Source organism: Phyllobates terribilis, unplaced genomic scaffold, assembly GCF_046119375.1.
Source record: "Phyllobates terribilis strain yellow unplaced genomic scaffold, ASM4611937v1 Scaffold_9__5_contigs__length_417890890, whole genome shotgun sequence".
In the NCBI taxonomy this organism is placed as follows: Eukaryota; Metazoa; Chordata; class Amphibia; order Anura; family Dendrobatidae; genus Phyllobates; species Phyllobates terribilis.
Genome location: NW_027362769.1, coordinates 194,629,953 through 194,647,006, shown reverse-complemented (window position 1 = coordinate 194,647,006; position 17,054 = coordinate 194,629,953). Strand labels below are relative to the sequence as shown.

At 48.8% G+C, this 17,054-nt stretch overlaps 1 protein-coding gene across 1 annotated transcript in view; it reads right to left on the bottom strand.

Moving 5' to 3' along the window:
• GPR39 (G protein-coupled receptor 39) overlaps window positions 1-16,380 on the bottom strand; it is a 274,066-nt gene extending 257,686 nt beyond the window's left edge. Inside the window, exon 1 of the mRNA XM_073647570.1 lies at window positions 15,338-16,380. Within this exon, the coding sequence (XP_073503671.1) occupies window positions 15,338-16,187 (850 nt within the window). The 5' untranslated portion in view covers window positions 16,188-16,380. The remainder of the gene's footprint in view (window positions 1-15,337) is intronic.
• Window positions 16,381-17,054: the final 674 nt, after the last annotated feature.

Sequence of the window (17,054 nt, the reverse complement as noted above, 5' to 3'; positions counted from 1 at the left end):
AGTGTGACAGCAACAAGCACAGGGATGGACGAGCACTCAGGTATTAGGTAATGGTGTATGATGGAGTGTTACAGCAACAAGCACAGGGAAGGACGAGCGCTCAGGTATCAGGTAATGGTGTATTATGGAGTGTGACAGCAACAAGCACAGGGATGGACGAGCGCTCAGGAATCAGGTAAAGGTGTATGATGGAGTGTGACAGCAACAAGCACAGGGATGGACGAGCGCTCAGGAATCAGGTAAAGGTGTATGATATAGTGTGACAGCAACAAGCTCAGGGATGGACGAGCACTCAGGTATCAGGTAAAGGTGTATGATGGAGTGTGACAGCAACAAGCACAGGGATGGACGACCGCTCAGGAATCAGGTAAAGGTGTATGATGGAGTGTGACAGCAACAACACAGGGATGGACGAGCGCTCAGGTATCAGGTAAACGTGTATGATGGAGTGTGACAGCAACAAGCACAGGGATGGACGAGCGCTCAGGTATCAGGTAAATGTGTATGATGGAGTGTGACAGCAACAAGCACAGGGATGGACGAGCGCTCAAGTATCAGGTAAAGGTGTATGATGGAGTGTGACAGCAACAAGCACAGGGATGGACGAGCGCTCAGGTATCAGGTAAAGGTGTATGATGGAGTGTGACAGCAACAAGCACAGGGATGGACGAGCGCTCAAGTATCAGGTAAAGGTGTATGATGGAGTGTGACAGCAACAAGCACAGGGATGGACGAGCGCTCAGGTATTAGGTAATGGTGTATGATGGAGTGTGACAGCAACAAGCACAGGGATGGACGAGCGCTCAGGTATCAGGTAAAGGTGTATGATGGAGTGTGACAGCAACAAGCACAGGGATGGACGAGCGCTCAGGAACCAGGTAAAGGTGTATGATGGAGTGTGACAGCAAAGAGAACAGGGATGGACGAGCGCTCAGGAACCAGGTAAAGGTGTATGATGGAGTGTGACAGCAACAAGCACAGGGATGGACGAGCGCTCAGGAATCAGGTAAAGGTGTATGATGGAGTGTGACAGCAACAAGCACAGGGATGGACGAGCGCTCAGGTATCAGGTAAAGGTGTATGATGGAGTGTGACAGCAACAAGCACAGGGATGGACGAGCGCTCAGGAATCAGGTGAAGGTGTATGATATAGTGTGACAGCAACAAGCTCAGGGATGGACGAGCACTCAGGTATCAGGTAAAGGTGTATGATGGAGTGTGACAGCAACAAGCACAGGGATGGACGAGCGCTCAGGAATCAGGTAAAGGTGTATGATGGAGTGTGACAGCAACAACACAGGGATGGACGAGCGCTCAGGTATCAGGTAAAGGTGTATGATGGAGTGTGACAGCAACAAGCACAGGGATGGACGAGCGCTCATGTATCAGGTAAAGGTGGATGATGGAGTGTGACAGCAACAAGCACAGGGATGGACGAGCGCTCAGGTATCAGGTAAAGGTGTATGATGGAGTGTGACAGCAACAAGCACAGGGATGGACGAGCGCTCAGGAATCAGGTAAAGGTGTATGATGGAGTGTGACAGCAACAACACAGGGATGGACGAGCGCTCAGGTATTAGGTAATGGTGTATGATGGAGTGTGACAGCAACAAGCACAGGGATGGACGAGCGCTCAGGAGTCAGGTAAAGGTGTATGATGGAGTGTGACAGCAACAAGCACAGGGATGGATGAGCACTCAGGTATCAGGTAAAGGTGTATGATGGAGTGTGACAGCAACAACACAGGGATGGACGAGCGCTCAGGTATCAGGTAAAGGTGTATGATGGAGTGTGACAGCAACAAGCACAGGGATGGACGAGCGCTCAGGTATCAGGTAAAGGTGTATGATGGAGTGTGACAGCAACAACACAGGGATGGACGAGCGCTCAGGTATCAGGTAAAGGTGTATGATGGAGTGTGACAGCAACAAGCACAGGGATGGACGAGCGCTCAAGTATCAGGTAAAGGTGTATGATGGAGTGTGACAGCAACAAGCACAGGGATGGACGAGCGCTCAGGTATCAGGTAAAGGTATATGATGGAGTTTGAAAGCAACAAGCACAGGGATGGACGAGCGCTCAGGTATCAGTTAAAGGAGTATGATGGAGTGTGACAGCAACAAGCACAGGGATGGACGATCGCTCAGGTATTAGGTAATGGTGTATGATGGAGTGTGACAGCAACAAGCACAGGGATGGACGAGCGCTCAAGTATCAGGTAAAGGTGTATGATGGAGTGCGACAGCAACAAGCTCAGGGATGGACGAGGGCTCAGGTATCAGGTAAAGGTGTATGATGGAGTGTGACAGCAACAAGCACAGGGATGAACGAGCGCTCAAGTATCAGGTAAAGGTGTATGATGGAGTGTGACAGCAACAAGCACAGGGATGGACGAGCGCTCAAGTATCAGGTAAAGGTGTATGATGGAGTGTGACAGCAACAAGCACAGTGATGGACGAGTGCTCAGGTATTAGGTAATGGTGTATGATGGAGTGTGACAGCAACAAGCACAGGGATGGACGAGCGCTCAGGTATCAGATAAATGTGTATGATGGAGTGTGACAGCAACAAGCACAGGGATGGACGAGCGCTCAAGTATCAGGTAAAGGTGTATGATGGAGTGTGACAGCAACAAGCACAGGGATGGACGAGCGCTCAGGTATCAGGTAAAGGTGTATGATGGAGTGTGACAGCAACAAGCACAGGGATGGACGAGCGCTCAGGAACCAGGTAAAGGTGTATGATGGAGTGTGACAGCAACAAGCACAGGGATGGACGAGCGCTCAGGAATCAGGTAAAGGTGTATGATGGAGTGTGACAGCAACAAGAACAGGGATGGACGAGCGCTCAGGTATCAGGTAAAGGTGTATGATGGAGTGTGACAGCAACAAGCACAGGGATGGACGAGCGCTCAGGAATCAGGTAAAGGTGTATGATATAGTGTGACAGCAACAAGCTCAGGGATGGACGAGCGCTCAGGAATCAGGTAAAGGTGTATGATGGAGTGTGACAGCAACAAGCACAGGGATGGTCGAGCGCTCAGGAATCAGGTAAAGGTGTATGATGGAGTGTGACAGCAACAACACAGGGATGGACGAGCGCTCAGGTATCAGGTAAAGGTGTATGATGGAGTGTGACAGCAACAAGCACAGGGATGGACGAGCACTTAGGTATCAGGTAAAGGTGTATGATATAGTGTGACAGCAACAAGCACAGGGATGGACGAGCGCTCAGGAATCAGGTAAAGGTGTATGATGGAGTGTGACAGCAACAAGCACAGGGATGGACGAGCGCTCAGGAATCAGGTAAAGGTGTATGATATAGTGTGACAGCAACAAGCTCAGGGATGGACGAGCGCTCAGGAATCAGGTAAAGGTGTATGATGGAGTGTGACAGCAACAAGCACAGGGATGGTCGAGCGCTCAGGAATCAGGTAAAGGTGTATGATGGAGTGTGACAGCAACAACACAGGGATGGACGAGCGGTCAGGTATCAGGTAAAGGTGTATGATGGAGTGTGACAGCAACAAGCACAGGGATGGACGAGCACTCAGGTATCAGGTAAAGGTGTATGATGGAGTGTGACAGCAACAAGCACAGGGATGGACGAGCGCTCAGGTATCAGGTAAAGGTGTATGATGGAGTTTGAAAGCAACAAGCACAGGGATGGACGAGCGCTCAGGTATTAGGTAATGGTGTATGATGGAGTGCGACAGCAACAAGCTCAGGGATGGACGAGGGCTCAGGTATCAGGTAAAGGTGTATGATGGAGTGTGACAGCAACAAGCACAGTGATGGACGAGAGCTCAGGTATTAGGTAATGGTGTATGATGGAGTGTGACAGCAACAAGCACAGGGATGGACGAGCGCTCAAGTATCAGGTAAAGGTGTATGATGGAGTGTGACAGCAACAAGCACAGGGATGGACGAGCGCTCAGGAACCAGGTAAAGGTGTATGATGGAGTGTGACAGCAACAAGCACAGGGATGGACGAGCACTCAGGTATCAGGTAAAGGAGTATGATGGAGTGTGACAGCAACAAGCACAGGGATGGACGAGCACTCAGGTATCAGGTAAAGGAGTATGATGGAGTGTGACAGCAACAAGCACAGGGATGGACGAGCGCTCAGGTATCAGGTAAAGGTGTATGATGGAGTGTGACAGCAACAAGCACAGGGATGGACGAGCACTCAGGTATCAGGTAAAGGAGTATGATGGAGTGTGACAGCAACAAGCACAGGGATGGACGAGCGCTCAGGAATCAGGTAAAGGTGTATGATGGAGTGTGACAGCAACAAGCACAAGGATGGACGAGCGCTCAGGAATCAGGTAAAGGTGTATGATGGAGTGTGACAGCAACAAGCACAGGGATGGACGAGCGCTCAGGTATCAGGTAAAGGTGTATGATGGAGTGTGACAGCAACAAGCACAGGGATGGACGAGCACTCAGGTATCAGGTAAAGGAGTATGATGGAGTGTGACAGCAACAAGCACAGGGATGGACGAGCGCTCAGGTATCAGGTAAAGGTGTATGATGGAGTGTGACAGCAACAAGCACAGGGATGGAAGAGCGCTCAGGAATCAGGTAAAGGTGTATGATGGAGTGTGACAGCAACAAGCACAGGGATGGACGAGCACTCAGGTATCAGGTAAAGGAGTATGATGGAGTGTGACAGCAACAAGCACAGGGATGGACGAGCACTCAGGTATCAGGTAAAGGAGTATGATGGAGTGTGACAGCAACAAGCACAGGGATGGACGAGCGCTCAGGTATCCGGTAATGGTGTATGATGGAGTGTGACAGCAACAAGCTCAGGGATGGACGAGCACTCAGGAATCAGGTAAAGGTGTATGATGGAGTGTGACAGCAACAAGCTCAGGGACGGACGAGCGCTCAGGTATCAGGTAAAGGTGTATGATGGAGTGTGACAGCAACGAGAACAGCGATGGACGAGCGCTCAGGAACCAGGTAAAGGTGTATGATGGAGTGTGACAGCAACAAGCACAGGGATGGACGAGCGCTCAGGTATCAGGTAAAGGTGTATGATGGAGTGTAACAGCAACAAGCACAGGGAAGGACGAGCGCTCAGGAATCAGGTAAAGGTGTATGATGGAGTGTGACAGCAACAAGCACAGGGATGGACGAGCGCTCAGGTATCAGGTAAAGGTGTATGATGGAGTGTGACAGCAACGAGAACAGCGATGGACGAGCGCTCAGGAATCAGGTAAAGGTGTATGATGGAGTGTGACAGCAACAAGCACAAGGATGGACGAGCGCTCAGGAATCAGGTAAAGGTGTATGATGGAGTGTGACAGCAACAAGCACAGGGATGGACGAGCGCTCAGGTATCAGGTAAAGGTGTATGATGGAGTGTGACAGCAACAAGCACAGGGATGGACGAGCACTCAGGTATCAGGTAAAGGAGTATGATGGAGTGTGACAGCAACAAGCACAGGGATGGACGAGCGCTCAGGTATCAGGTAAAGGTGTATGATGGAGTGTGACAGCAACAAGCACAGGGATGGAAGAGCGCTCAGGAATCAGGTAAAGGTGTATGATGGAGTGTGACAGCAACAAGCACAGGGATGGACGAGCACTCAGGTATCAGGTAAAGGAGTATGATGGAGTGTGACAGCAACAAGCACAGGGATGGACGAGCACTCAGGTATCAGGTAAAGGAGTATGATGGAGTGTGACAGCAACAAGCACAGGGATGGACGAGCGCTCAGGTATCCGGTAATGGTGTATGATGGAGTGTGACAGCAACAAGCTCAGGGATGGACGAGCACTCAGGAATCAGGTAAAGGTGTATGATGGAGTGTGACAGCAACGAGAACAGCGATGGACGAGCGCTCAGGAACCAGGTAAAGGTGTATGATGGAGTGTGACAGCAACAAGCACAGGGATGGACGAGCGCTCAGGTATCAGGTAAAGGTGTATGATGGAGTGTAACAGCAACAAGCACAGGGAAGGACGAGCGCTCAGGAATCAGGTAAAGGTGTATGATGGAGTGTGACAGCAACAAGCACAGGGATGGACGAGTGCTCAGGTATCAGGTAAAGGTGTATGATGGAGTGTGACAGCAACAAGCACAGGGAAGGACGAGCGCTCAGGTATCAGGTAAAGGTGTATGATGGAGTGTGACAGCAACAAGCACAGGGATGGAAGAGCACTCAGGTATCAGGTAAAGGAGTATGATGGAGTGTGACAGCAACAAGCACAGGGATGGACGAGCGCTCAGGTATCAGGTAAAGGTGTATGATGGAGTGCGACAGCAACAAGCACAGGGATGGACGAGCACTCAGGTATCAGGTAAAGGAGTATGATGGAGTGTGACAGCAACAAGCACAGGGATGGACGAGCGCTCAGGTATCAGGTAAAGGTGTATGATGGATTGTGACAGCAACAAGCACAGGGATGGAAGAGCGCTCAGGAATCAGGTAAAGGTGTATGATGGAGTGTGACAGCAACAAGCACAGGGATGGACGAGCGCTCAGGAACCAGGTAAAGGAGTATGATGGAGTGTGACAGCAACAAGCACAGGGACGGACGAGCACTCAGGTATCAGGTAAAGGTGTATGATGGAGTGTGACAACAACAAGCACAGGGATGGACGAGCACTCAGGTATCAGGTAAAGGTGTATGATGGAGTGTGACAACAACAAGCACAGGGATGGACGAGCACTCAGGAATCAGGTAAAGGTGTATGATGGATTGTGACAGCAACAAGCACAGGGATGGACGAGCGCTCAGGTATCAGGTAAAGGAGTATGATGGAGTGTGACAGCAACAAGCACAGGGATGGACGAGCACTCAGGTATCAGGTAAAGGTGTATGATGGAGTGTGACAACAACAAGCACAGGGATGGACGAGCGCTCAGGTATTAGGTAATGGTGTATGATGGAGTGTGACAGCAACAAGCACAGGGATGGACAAGCGCTCAGGTATCAGGTAAAGGTGTATGAAGGAGTGTGACAGCAACAAGCACAGGGATGGACGAGCGCTCAGGAATCAGGTAATGGTGTATGATGGAGTTTGACAACAACAAGCACAGGGATGGACAAGGGCTCAAGTATCAGGTAAAGGTGTATGATGGAGTGTGACAGCAACAAGCACAGGGATGGACGAGCGCTCAGGTATCAGGTAAAGGTGTTTGATGGAGTGTGACAACAACAAGCACAGGGATGGACGAGCGCTCAGGTATCCGGTAATGGTGTATGATGGAGTGTGACAGCAACAAGCACAGGGATGGACGAGCGCTCTGGAATCAGGTAAAGGTGTATGATGGAGTGTGACAACAACAAGCACAGGGATGGATGAGCGCTCAGGTATCAGGTAAAGGTGTATGATGGAGTGCGACAGCAACAAGCACAGGGATGGACGAGGGCTCAAGTATCAGGTAAAGGTGTATGATGGAGTGTGACAGCAACAAGCACAGGGATGGACGAGGGCTCAGGTATCAGGTAATGGTGTATGATGGAGTGTGACAGCAACAAGCACAGGGATGGACGAGCGCTCAGGTATCAGGTAAAGGTGTATGAAGGAGTGTGACAGCAACAAGCACAGGGATGGACGAGCGCTCAGGTATCAGGTAAAGGTGTATGATGGAGTGTGACAGCAACAAGCACAGGGAAGGACGAGCGCTCAGGTATCAGGTAAAGGTGTATGATGGAGTGTGACAGCAACAAGCACAGGGATGGACGAGCGCTCAGGAATCAGGTAAAGGTGTATGAAGGAGTGTGACAGCAGCAAGCACAAGGGATGGACGAGCGCTCAGGTATCAGGTAAAGGTGTATGATGGAGTGTGACAGCAACAAGCACAGGGATGGACGAGCGCTCAGGTATCAGGTAAAGGTGTATGATGGAGTTTGACAACAACAAGCACAGGGATGGACAAGGGCTCAAGTATCAGGTAAAGGTGTATGATGGAGTGTGACAGCAACAAGCACAGGGATGGACGAGCGCTCAGGTATCAGGTAAAGGTGTTTGATGGAGTGTGACAACAACAAGCACAGGGATGGACGAGCGCTCAGGTATCCGGTAATGGTGTATGATGGAGTGTGACAGCAACAAGCACAGGGATGGACGAGCGCTCTGGAATCAGGTAAAGGTGTATGATGGAGTGTGACAACAACAAGCACAGGGATGGATGAGCGCTCAGGTATCAGGTAAAGGTGTATGATGGAGTGCGACAGCAACAAGCACAGGGATGGACGAGGGCTCAAGTATCAGGTAAAGGTGTATGATGGAGTGTGACAGCAACAAGCACAGGGATGGACGAGCGCTCAGGTATCAGGTAAAGGTGTATGAAGGAGTGTGACAGCAACAAGCACAGGGATGGACGAGCGCTCAGGTATCAGGTAAAGGTGTATGATGGAGTGTGACAGCAACAAGCACAGGGATGGACGAGGGCTCAGGTATCAGGTAATGGTGTATGATGGAGTGTGACAGCAACAAGCACAGGGATGGACGAGCGCTCAGGTATCAGGTAAAGGTGTATGAAGGAGTGTGACAGCAACAAGCACAGGGATGGACGAGCGCTCAGGTATCAGGTAAAGGTGTATGATGGAGTGTGACAGCAACAAGCACAGGGAAGGACGAGCGCTCAGGTATCAGGTAAAGGTGTATGATGGAGTGTGACAGCAACAAGCACAGGGATGGACGAGCGCTCAGGAATCAGGTAAAGGTGTATGAAGGAGTGTGACAGCAGCAAGCACAAGGGATGGACGAGCGCTCAGGTATCAGGTAAAGGTGTATGATGGAGTGTGACAGCAACAAGCACAGGGATGGACGAGCGCTCAGGTATCAGGTAAAGGTGTATGATGGAGTGTGACAGCAACAAGCACAGGGATGGACGAGCACTCAGGAGTCAGGTAAAGGTGTATGATGGAGTGTGACAGCAACAAGCACAGGGATGGACGAGCGCTCAGGAATCAGGTAAAGGTGTATGATGGAGTGTGACAGCAACAAGCACAGGGATGGACGAGCACTCAGGAGTCAGGTAAAGGTGTATGATGGAGTGTGACAGCAACAAGCACAGGGATGGACGAGCGCTCAGGTATCAGGTAAAGGTGTATGATGGAGTGTGACAGCAACAAGCACAGGGATGGACGAGCACTCAGGAGTCAGGTAAAGGTGTATGAAGGAGTGTGACAGCAGCAAGCACAAGGGATGGACGAGCGCTCAGTTATCAGGTAAAGGTGTATGATGGAGTGTGACAGCAACAAGCACAGGGATGGACGAGCGCTCAGGAATCAGGTAAAGGTGTATGAAGGAGTGTGACAGCAACAAGCACAGGGATGGACGAGCGCTCAGGTATCAGGTAAAGGTGTAGTACAGGAGGAGCGAGGACCCTGCCTGCGAGGGCTCACAATCTAGATATAAGAAAACAGTACATGACACGGAAATCACACTATACTAGAAATCACCAGGTGCTTCAGAAAATCAATAGATCTTAAAAAAAATCTCTAAATGACTGAGGAAAAGAAATCACTGGATAATAAAGACATCGGAACCGTAGAGGACTTGTATCTCCGGCAGGATAGTCCTGGCTCTGTATGTATAATATACTACTATATGCAGGGATCTGGAGGATAGCCGGTGGTAGAGGACATGTATCTCCTGCAGGATGGTCCTGGCTGTGTATTTATAATATACTACTATATGTAGGGATCTGGAGGATAGCCGGTGGTAGAGGACATGTATCTCCGGCAGGATAGTCCTGGCTGTGTATGTATAATATACTACTATATGTAGGGATCTGGAGGATAGCCGGTGGTAGAGGACATGTATCTCCTGCAGGATGGTCCTGGCTGTGTATTTATAATATACTACTATATGTAGGGATCTGGAGGATAGCCGGTGGTAGAGGACATGTATCTCCGGCAGGATAGTCCTGGCTGTGTATGTATAATATATTACTATATGCAGGGATCTGGAGGATAGCTGGTGGTAGAGGACAGGTATCTCCAGGAGGATGGTCCTGGCTGTGTATGTATAATATACTACTATATGCAGGGATCTGGAGGATAGCCGGTGGTAGAGGACATGTATCTCCGGCAGGATAGTCCTGGCTCTGTATGTATAATATACTACTATATGCAGGGATCTGGAGGATAGCCGGTGGTAGAGGACATGTATCTCCGGCAGGATAGTCCTGGCTGTGTATGTATAATATACTACTATATGCAGGGATCTGGAGGATAGCCGGTGGTAGAGGACATGTATCTCCGGCAGGATAGTCCTGGCTCTGTATGTATAATATACTACTATATGCAGGGATCAGGAGGATAGCCGGTGGTAGAGGACATGTGTCTCCAGCAGGATAGTCCTGGCTGTGTATTTATAATATACTACTATATGCAGGGATCTGGAGGATAGCCGGTGGTAGAGGACATGTATCTCCGGCAGGATAGTCCTGGCTCTGTATGTATAATATACTACTATATGCAGGGATCTGGAGGATAGCCGGTGGTAGAGGACATGTATCTCTGGCAGGATAGTCCTGGCTGTGTATGTATAATATACTACTATATGCAGGGATCTGGAGGATAGCCGGTGGTAGAGGACATGTATCTCCGGCAGGATAGTCCTGGCTCTGTATGTATAATATACTACTATATGCAGGGATCTGGAGGATAGCCGGTGGTAGAGGACATGTATCTCCGGCAGGATAGTCCTGGCTGTGTATGTATAATATACTACTATATGCAGGGATCTGGAGGATAGCCGGTGGTAGAGGACATGTATCTCTGGCAGGATAGTCCTGGCTCTGTATGTATAATATACTACTATATGCAGGGATCTGGAGGATAGCCGGTGGTAGAGGACATGTATCTCCGGCAGGATAGTCCTGGCTCTGTATGTATAATATACTACTATATGCAGGGATCTGGAGGATAGCCGGTGGTAGAGGACATGTATCTCCGGCAGGATAGTCCTGGCTGTGTATGTATAATATACTACTATATGCAGGGATCTGGAGGATAGCCGGTGGTAGAGGACATGTATCTCCGGCAGGATAGTCCTGGCTCTGTATGTATAATATACTACTATATGCAGGGATCTGGAGGATAGCCGGTGGTAGAGGACATGTATCTCCAGCAGGATAGTCCTGGTTGTGTATGTATAATATACTACTATATGCAGGGATCTGGAGGATAGCCGGTGGTAGAGGACATGTATCTCCGGCAGGATAGTCCTGGCTCTGTATGTATAATATACTACTATATGCAGGGATCAGGAGGATAGCCGGTGGTAGAGGACATGTGTCTCCAGCAGGATAGTCCTGGCTGTATATTTATAATATACTACTATATGCAGGGATCTGGAGGATAGCCGGTGGTAGAGGACATGCATCTCCAGCAGGATAGTCCTGGCTGTGTATTTATAATATACTACTATATGCAGGGATCTGGAGGATAGCCGGTGGTAGAGGACATGTATCTCCGGCAGGATAGTCCTGGCTCTGTATGTATAATATACTACTATATGCAGGGATCTGGAGGATAGCCGGTGGTAGAGGACATGTATCTCCTGCAGGATAGTCCTGGCTGTGTATGTATAATATACTACTATATGCAGGGATCTGGAGGATAGCCGGTGGTAGAGGACATGTATCTCCGGCAGGATAGTCCTGGCTCTGTATGTATAATATACTACTATATGCAGGGATCTGGAGGATAGCCGGTGGTAGAGGACATGTATCTCCGGCAGGATAGTCCTGGCTGTGTATGTATAATATACTACTATATGCAGGGATCTGGAGGATAGCCGGTGGTAGAGGACATGTATCTCCGGCAGGATAGTCCTGGCTCTGTATGTATAATATACTACTATATGCAGGGATCAGGAGGATAGCCGGTGGTAGAGGACATGTGTCTCCAGCAGGATAGTCCTGGCTGTGTATTTATAATATACTACTATATGCAGGGATCTGGAGGATAGCCGGTGGTAGAGGACATGCATCTCCAGCAGGATAGTCCTGGCTGTGTATTTATAATATACTACTATATGCAGGGATCTTGACGATAGCCGGTGGTAGAGGACATGTATCTCCAGCAGGATAGTCCTGGCTGTGTATTTATAATATACTACTATATGTAGGGATCTGGAGGATAGCCGGTGGTAGAGGACATGTATCTCCGGCAGGATAGTCCTGGCTGTGTATGTATAATATATTACTATATGCAGGGATCTGGAGGATAGCCGGTGGTAGAGGACATGTATCTCCGGCAGGATAGTCCTGACAGTGTATGTATAATATACTACTATATGCAGGGATCTGGAGGATTGCCGGTGGCAGAGGACATGTATCTTCTGCAGGATAGTCCTGGCAGTGTATGTATAATATACTACTATATGCAGGGATCTGGAGGATAGCCGGTGGTAGAGGACATGTTTCTCCTGCAGGATAGTCCTGGCTGTGTATATATATAATATACTTTATATGCAGGGATCTGGAGGATAGCCGGTGGTAGAGGACATGTATCTCCGGCAGGATAGTCCTGGCTGTGTATGTATAATATACTACTATATGCAGGGATCTGGAGGATAGCCGGTGGTAGAGGACATGTATCTCCTGCAGGATGGTCCTGGCTGTGTATTTATAATATACTACTATATGCAGGGATCTGGAGGATAGCCGGTGGTAGAGGACATATATCTCCAGCAGGATAGTCCTGGCTGTGTATTTATAATATACTACTATATGCAGGGATCTTGACGATAGCCGGTGGTAGAGGACATGTATCTCCAGCAGGATAGTCCTGGCTGTGTATTTATAATATACTACTATATGTAGGGATCTGGAGGATAGCCGGTGGTAGAGGACATGTATCTCCGGCAGGATAGTCCTGGCTGTGTATTTATAATATATTACTATATGCAGGGATCTGGAGGATAGCTGGTGGTAGAGGACAGGTATCTCCAGCAGGATGGTCCTGGCTGTGTATGTATAATATACTACTATATGCAGGGATCTGGAGGATAGCCGGTAGTAGAGGACATGTATCTCCGGCAGGATAGTCCTGGCTCTGTATGTATAATATACTACTATATGCAGGGATCTGGAGGATAGCCGGTGGTAGAGGACATGTATCTCCGGCAGGATAGTCCTGGCTGTGTATGTATAATATACTACTATATGCAGGGATCTGGAGGATAGCCGGTGGTAGAGGACATGTATCTCCGGCAGGATAGTCCTGGCTCTGTATGTATAATATACTACTATATGCAGGGATCAGGAGGATAGCCGGTGCTAGAGGACATGTGTCTCCAGCAGGATAGTCCTGGCTGTGTATTTATAATATACTACTATATGCAGGGATCTGGAGGATAGCCGGTGGTAGAGGACATGTATCTCCGGCAGGATAGTCCTGGCTCTGTATGTATAATATACTACTATATGCAGGGATCTGGAGGATAGCCGGTGGTAGAGGACATGTATCTCCGGCAGGATAGTCCTGGCTGTGTATGTATAATATACTACTATATGCAGGGATCTGGAGGATAGCCGGTGGTAGAGGACATGTATCTCCGGCAGGATAGTCCTGGCTCTGTATGTATAATATACTACTATATGCAGGGATCTGGAGGATAGCCGGTGGTAGAGGACATGTATCTCCGGCAGGATAGTCCTGGCTGTGTATGTATAATATACTACTATATGCAGGGATCTGGAGGATAGCCGGTGGTAGAGGACATGTATCTCCGGCAGGATAGTCCTGGCTCTGTATGTATAATATACTACTATATGCAGGGATCAGGAGGATAGCCGGTGGTAGAGGACATGTGTCTCCAGCAGGATAGTCCTGGCTGTGTATTTATAATATACTACTATATGCAGGGATCTGGAGGATAGCCGGTGGTAGAGGACATGCATCTCCAGCAGGATAGTCCTGGCTGTGTATTTATAATATACTACTATATGCAGGGATCTTGACGATAGCCGGTGGTAGAGGACATGTATCTCCAGCAGGATAGTCCTGGCTGTGTATTTATAATATACTACTATATGTAGGGATCTGGAGGATAGCCGGTGGTAGAGGACATGTATCTCCGGCAGGATAGTCCTGGCTGTGTATGTATAATATATTACTATATGCAGGGATCTGGAGGATAGCCGGTGGTAGAGGACATGTATCTCCGGCAGGATAGTCCTGACAGTGTATGTATAATATACTACTATATGCAGGGATCTGGAGGATTGCCGGTGGCAGAGGACATGTATCTCCTGCAGGATAGTCCTGGCAGTGTATGTATAATATACTACTATATGCAGGGATCAGGAGGATAGCCGGTGGTAGAGGACATGTTTCTCCTGCAGGATAGTCCTGGCTGTGTATATATAATATACTTTATATGCAGGGATCTGGAGGATAGCCGGTGGTAGAGGACATGTATCTCCGGCAGGATAGTCCTGACAGTGTATGTATAATATACTACTATATGCAGGGATCTGGAGGATAGCCGGTGGTAGAGGACATGTTTCTCCTGCAGGATAGTCCTGGCTGTGTATGTATAATATACTACTATATGCAGGGATCTGGAGGATAGCCGGTGGTAAAGGACATGTATCTCCTGCAGGATAGTCCTGACAGTGTATGTATAATATACTACTATATGCAGGGATCAGGAGGATAGCCGGTGGTAGAGGACATGTATCTTCTGCAGGATAGTCCTGGCAGTGTATGTATAATATACTACTATATGTAGGGATCTGGAGGATAGCCGGTGGTAGAGGACATGTATCTTCTGCAGGATAGTCCTGGCAGTGTATGTATAATATACTACTATATGCAGGGATCTGGAGGATAGCCGGTGGTAGAGGACATGTATCTCCTGCAGGATAGTCCTGGCTGTGTATGTATAATATACTACTATATGCAGGGATCTTGACGATAGCCGGTGGTAGAGGACATGTATCTCCGGCAGGATAGTCCTGGCTGTGTATATATAATATACTACTATATGCAGGGATCTTGACGATAGCCGGTGGTAGAGGACATGTATCTCCGGCAGGATAGTCCTGGCTGTGTATACAGTATATAATATATTACTATCTCCGAGGAGCTGCCCCAGGTTCTGCTTCCTTCACCCTGGATTATCTGAATGGAGGGCTTGGCCAGTGATGGGTGCATGTGCACCATAGCTGATGCTTGTTCAGATTAGTCATCATTAGTCAGTGCAGGGACAGGATTAGAATTATCTATAACATTGGTGTCTGAAGTTAAAGTGACCAATAAGAAGCAGTATGTACCAGGATAAGCTTCCCCAGCTCAGTTTTGCCCCCACCTTTCCCCACCCAGCACATGCAGTTGAGAGGGATGGTCTTACCTAAGAAGACAATCGTCTGCTTTCGAGCAGATCTGGCCTCAGAGCTGCTACTTTTCGTCATTTCGTTGGTCACATCGGCTCCTGGCTGATTCTTCACGGTGATTGTTCCTTTCTTTGTCACCATCAAAATAAGCATCATCTTCCGACACATGAAAGCCACCGAGGCCAGCACCACGATGTAGACAGCAAACGCAGTGAAGATACTGGTCTGAAACGCGGTCCACTTGGAATGGAGGTTCGTGCACAGGGTAAAGTTGCCACTCCATTGAGAAGATGTGGAAGCATTGCACTGTGAGCGCCGGCCAGACATCGGGCTCAGAGGATATTCTGCACCCATGGCAAAAATCAAGGGCAGTGCCACACAAACCGATGTCAGCCAAGCAAAACAAATCATCAGCTTCACGATCCGGGTGCCAGAAACGGCCTTGAAGCGAAAGGGATGGCAGATGGCCATGTATCGCTCAAAACTGAGAGTGGCCACGTGGAAAATGGTGGCATAGCTGCAGGCCTCGAACAGAAAGCAATAAACTTTACAGGTGATATTTCCATATGTAGAGGAAAAGGGAAACCAAATGACGGAGAACAACTCCACAGGCATTCCCAGCAGAATGACCAGCAGGTCGGAGCAGGCCAAACTAATCATGTGGTCCGTCACCCCCTTCTGGAGATAGCCCTTGTCTCGCAGAACTTTAGTGGTCTGGATTGTAACACTGTTCCCCACAATCCCAGCCAAAAGGATAATCCCATAGATTACAGTCAGGGAGACTTTCACTACGAGCCGGACTTCAAAGTCTGGAATGTGGGAATGGTCAATCAAATGCCGGCAGGAATCCTCTTCAGCCATGATCATTTCTTTGGTCTTGTAGCACGGATGGAGCTGAGAACACTGTGGAAGGTGCCCAACAATCAGAGCGGGTTTCTCAGACCATGTGTAAGAGCGGCTTGTGACTTGTGCTGCACACGAGGCGTCTCCACCCGTCACTCCAGTTGTACATTAACCATAGGAGGGGAATATGAGAAGTGATTGAGATACTGGCCAGGTGAGGGAGGAGGCCACCGGCACGTCCCCAGGAAATCAAAGTCCTGCTTCTATGCAGCGACCGCCCAGATTACCCAACAATGGCTTCTAGTCTTGTGGACAGACTGCTAGATACTACAGCAGGGAAGACGCCAAAACATTCCCCATATATCCTAAGAAACGGTCGAAATCCTGGGAACCATGCTTGTAATAAAACATCCCAGACATAAAAGCAGCAGCTCATAGAGAAGATGCAAGATTCCCCGGCAGCGCACTGGGCATTAGATCTAATTACTGGAATGGAGTCATATTTCTTCTCTATTGACCCTTGAAGGAATCTTCAGGTGAGCCATCTTGTTCTCGACTCTGCAAGATGCCTCGGGGACTCGTTCCTCACACAGATGACTGTTGTCTTATGACTAAATCCATTGTAACCGCTGACATTTTCATCACGGGGAATCGTGCAGTCTGTAGTATGGGCCATCGTCTCGAGACGTGGAGAGAAGACGCTCCCAGCCCGACACTCCTGATATTCACCAATCAGCCACATCAGGATTCAGACGCCGGCACTTACTCACAACGAGGAAAAAATATACATATATATCTATAGATTACACGCATGCAGACGCACAGATGTATAGATTACACACACGCATACGCACAGATGTATAGATTACACACACGCATACGCACAGATGT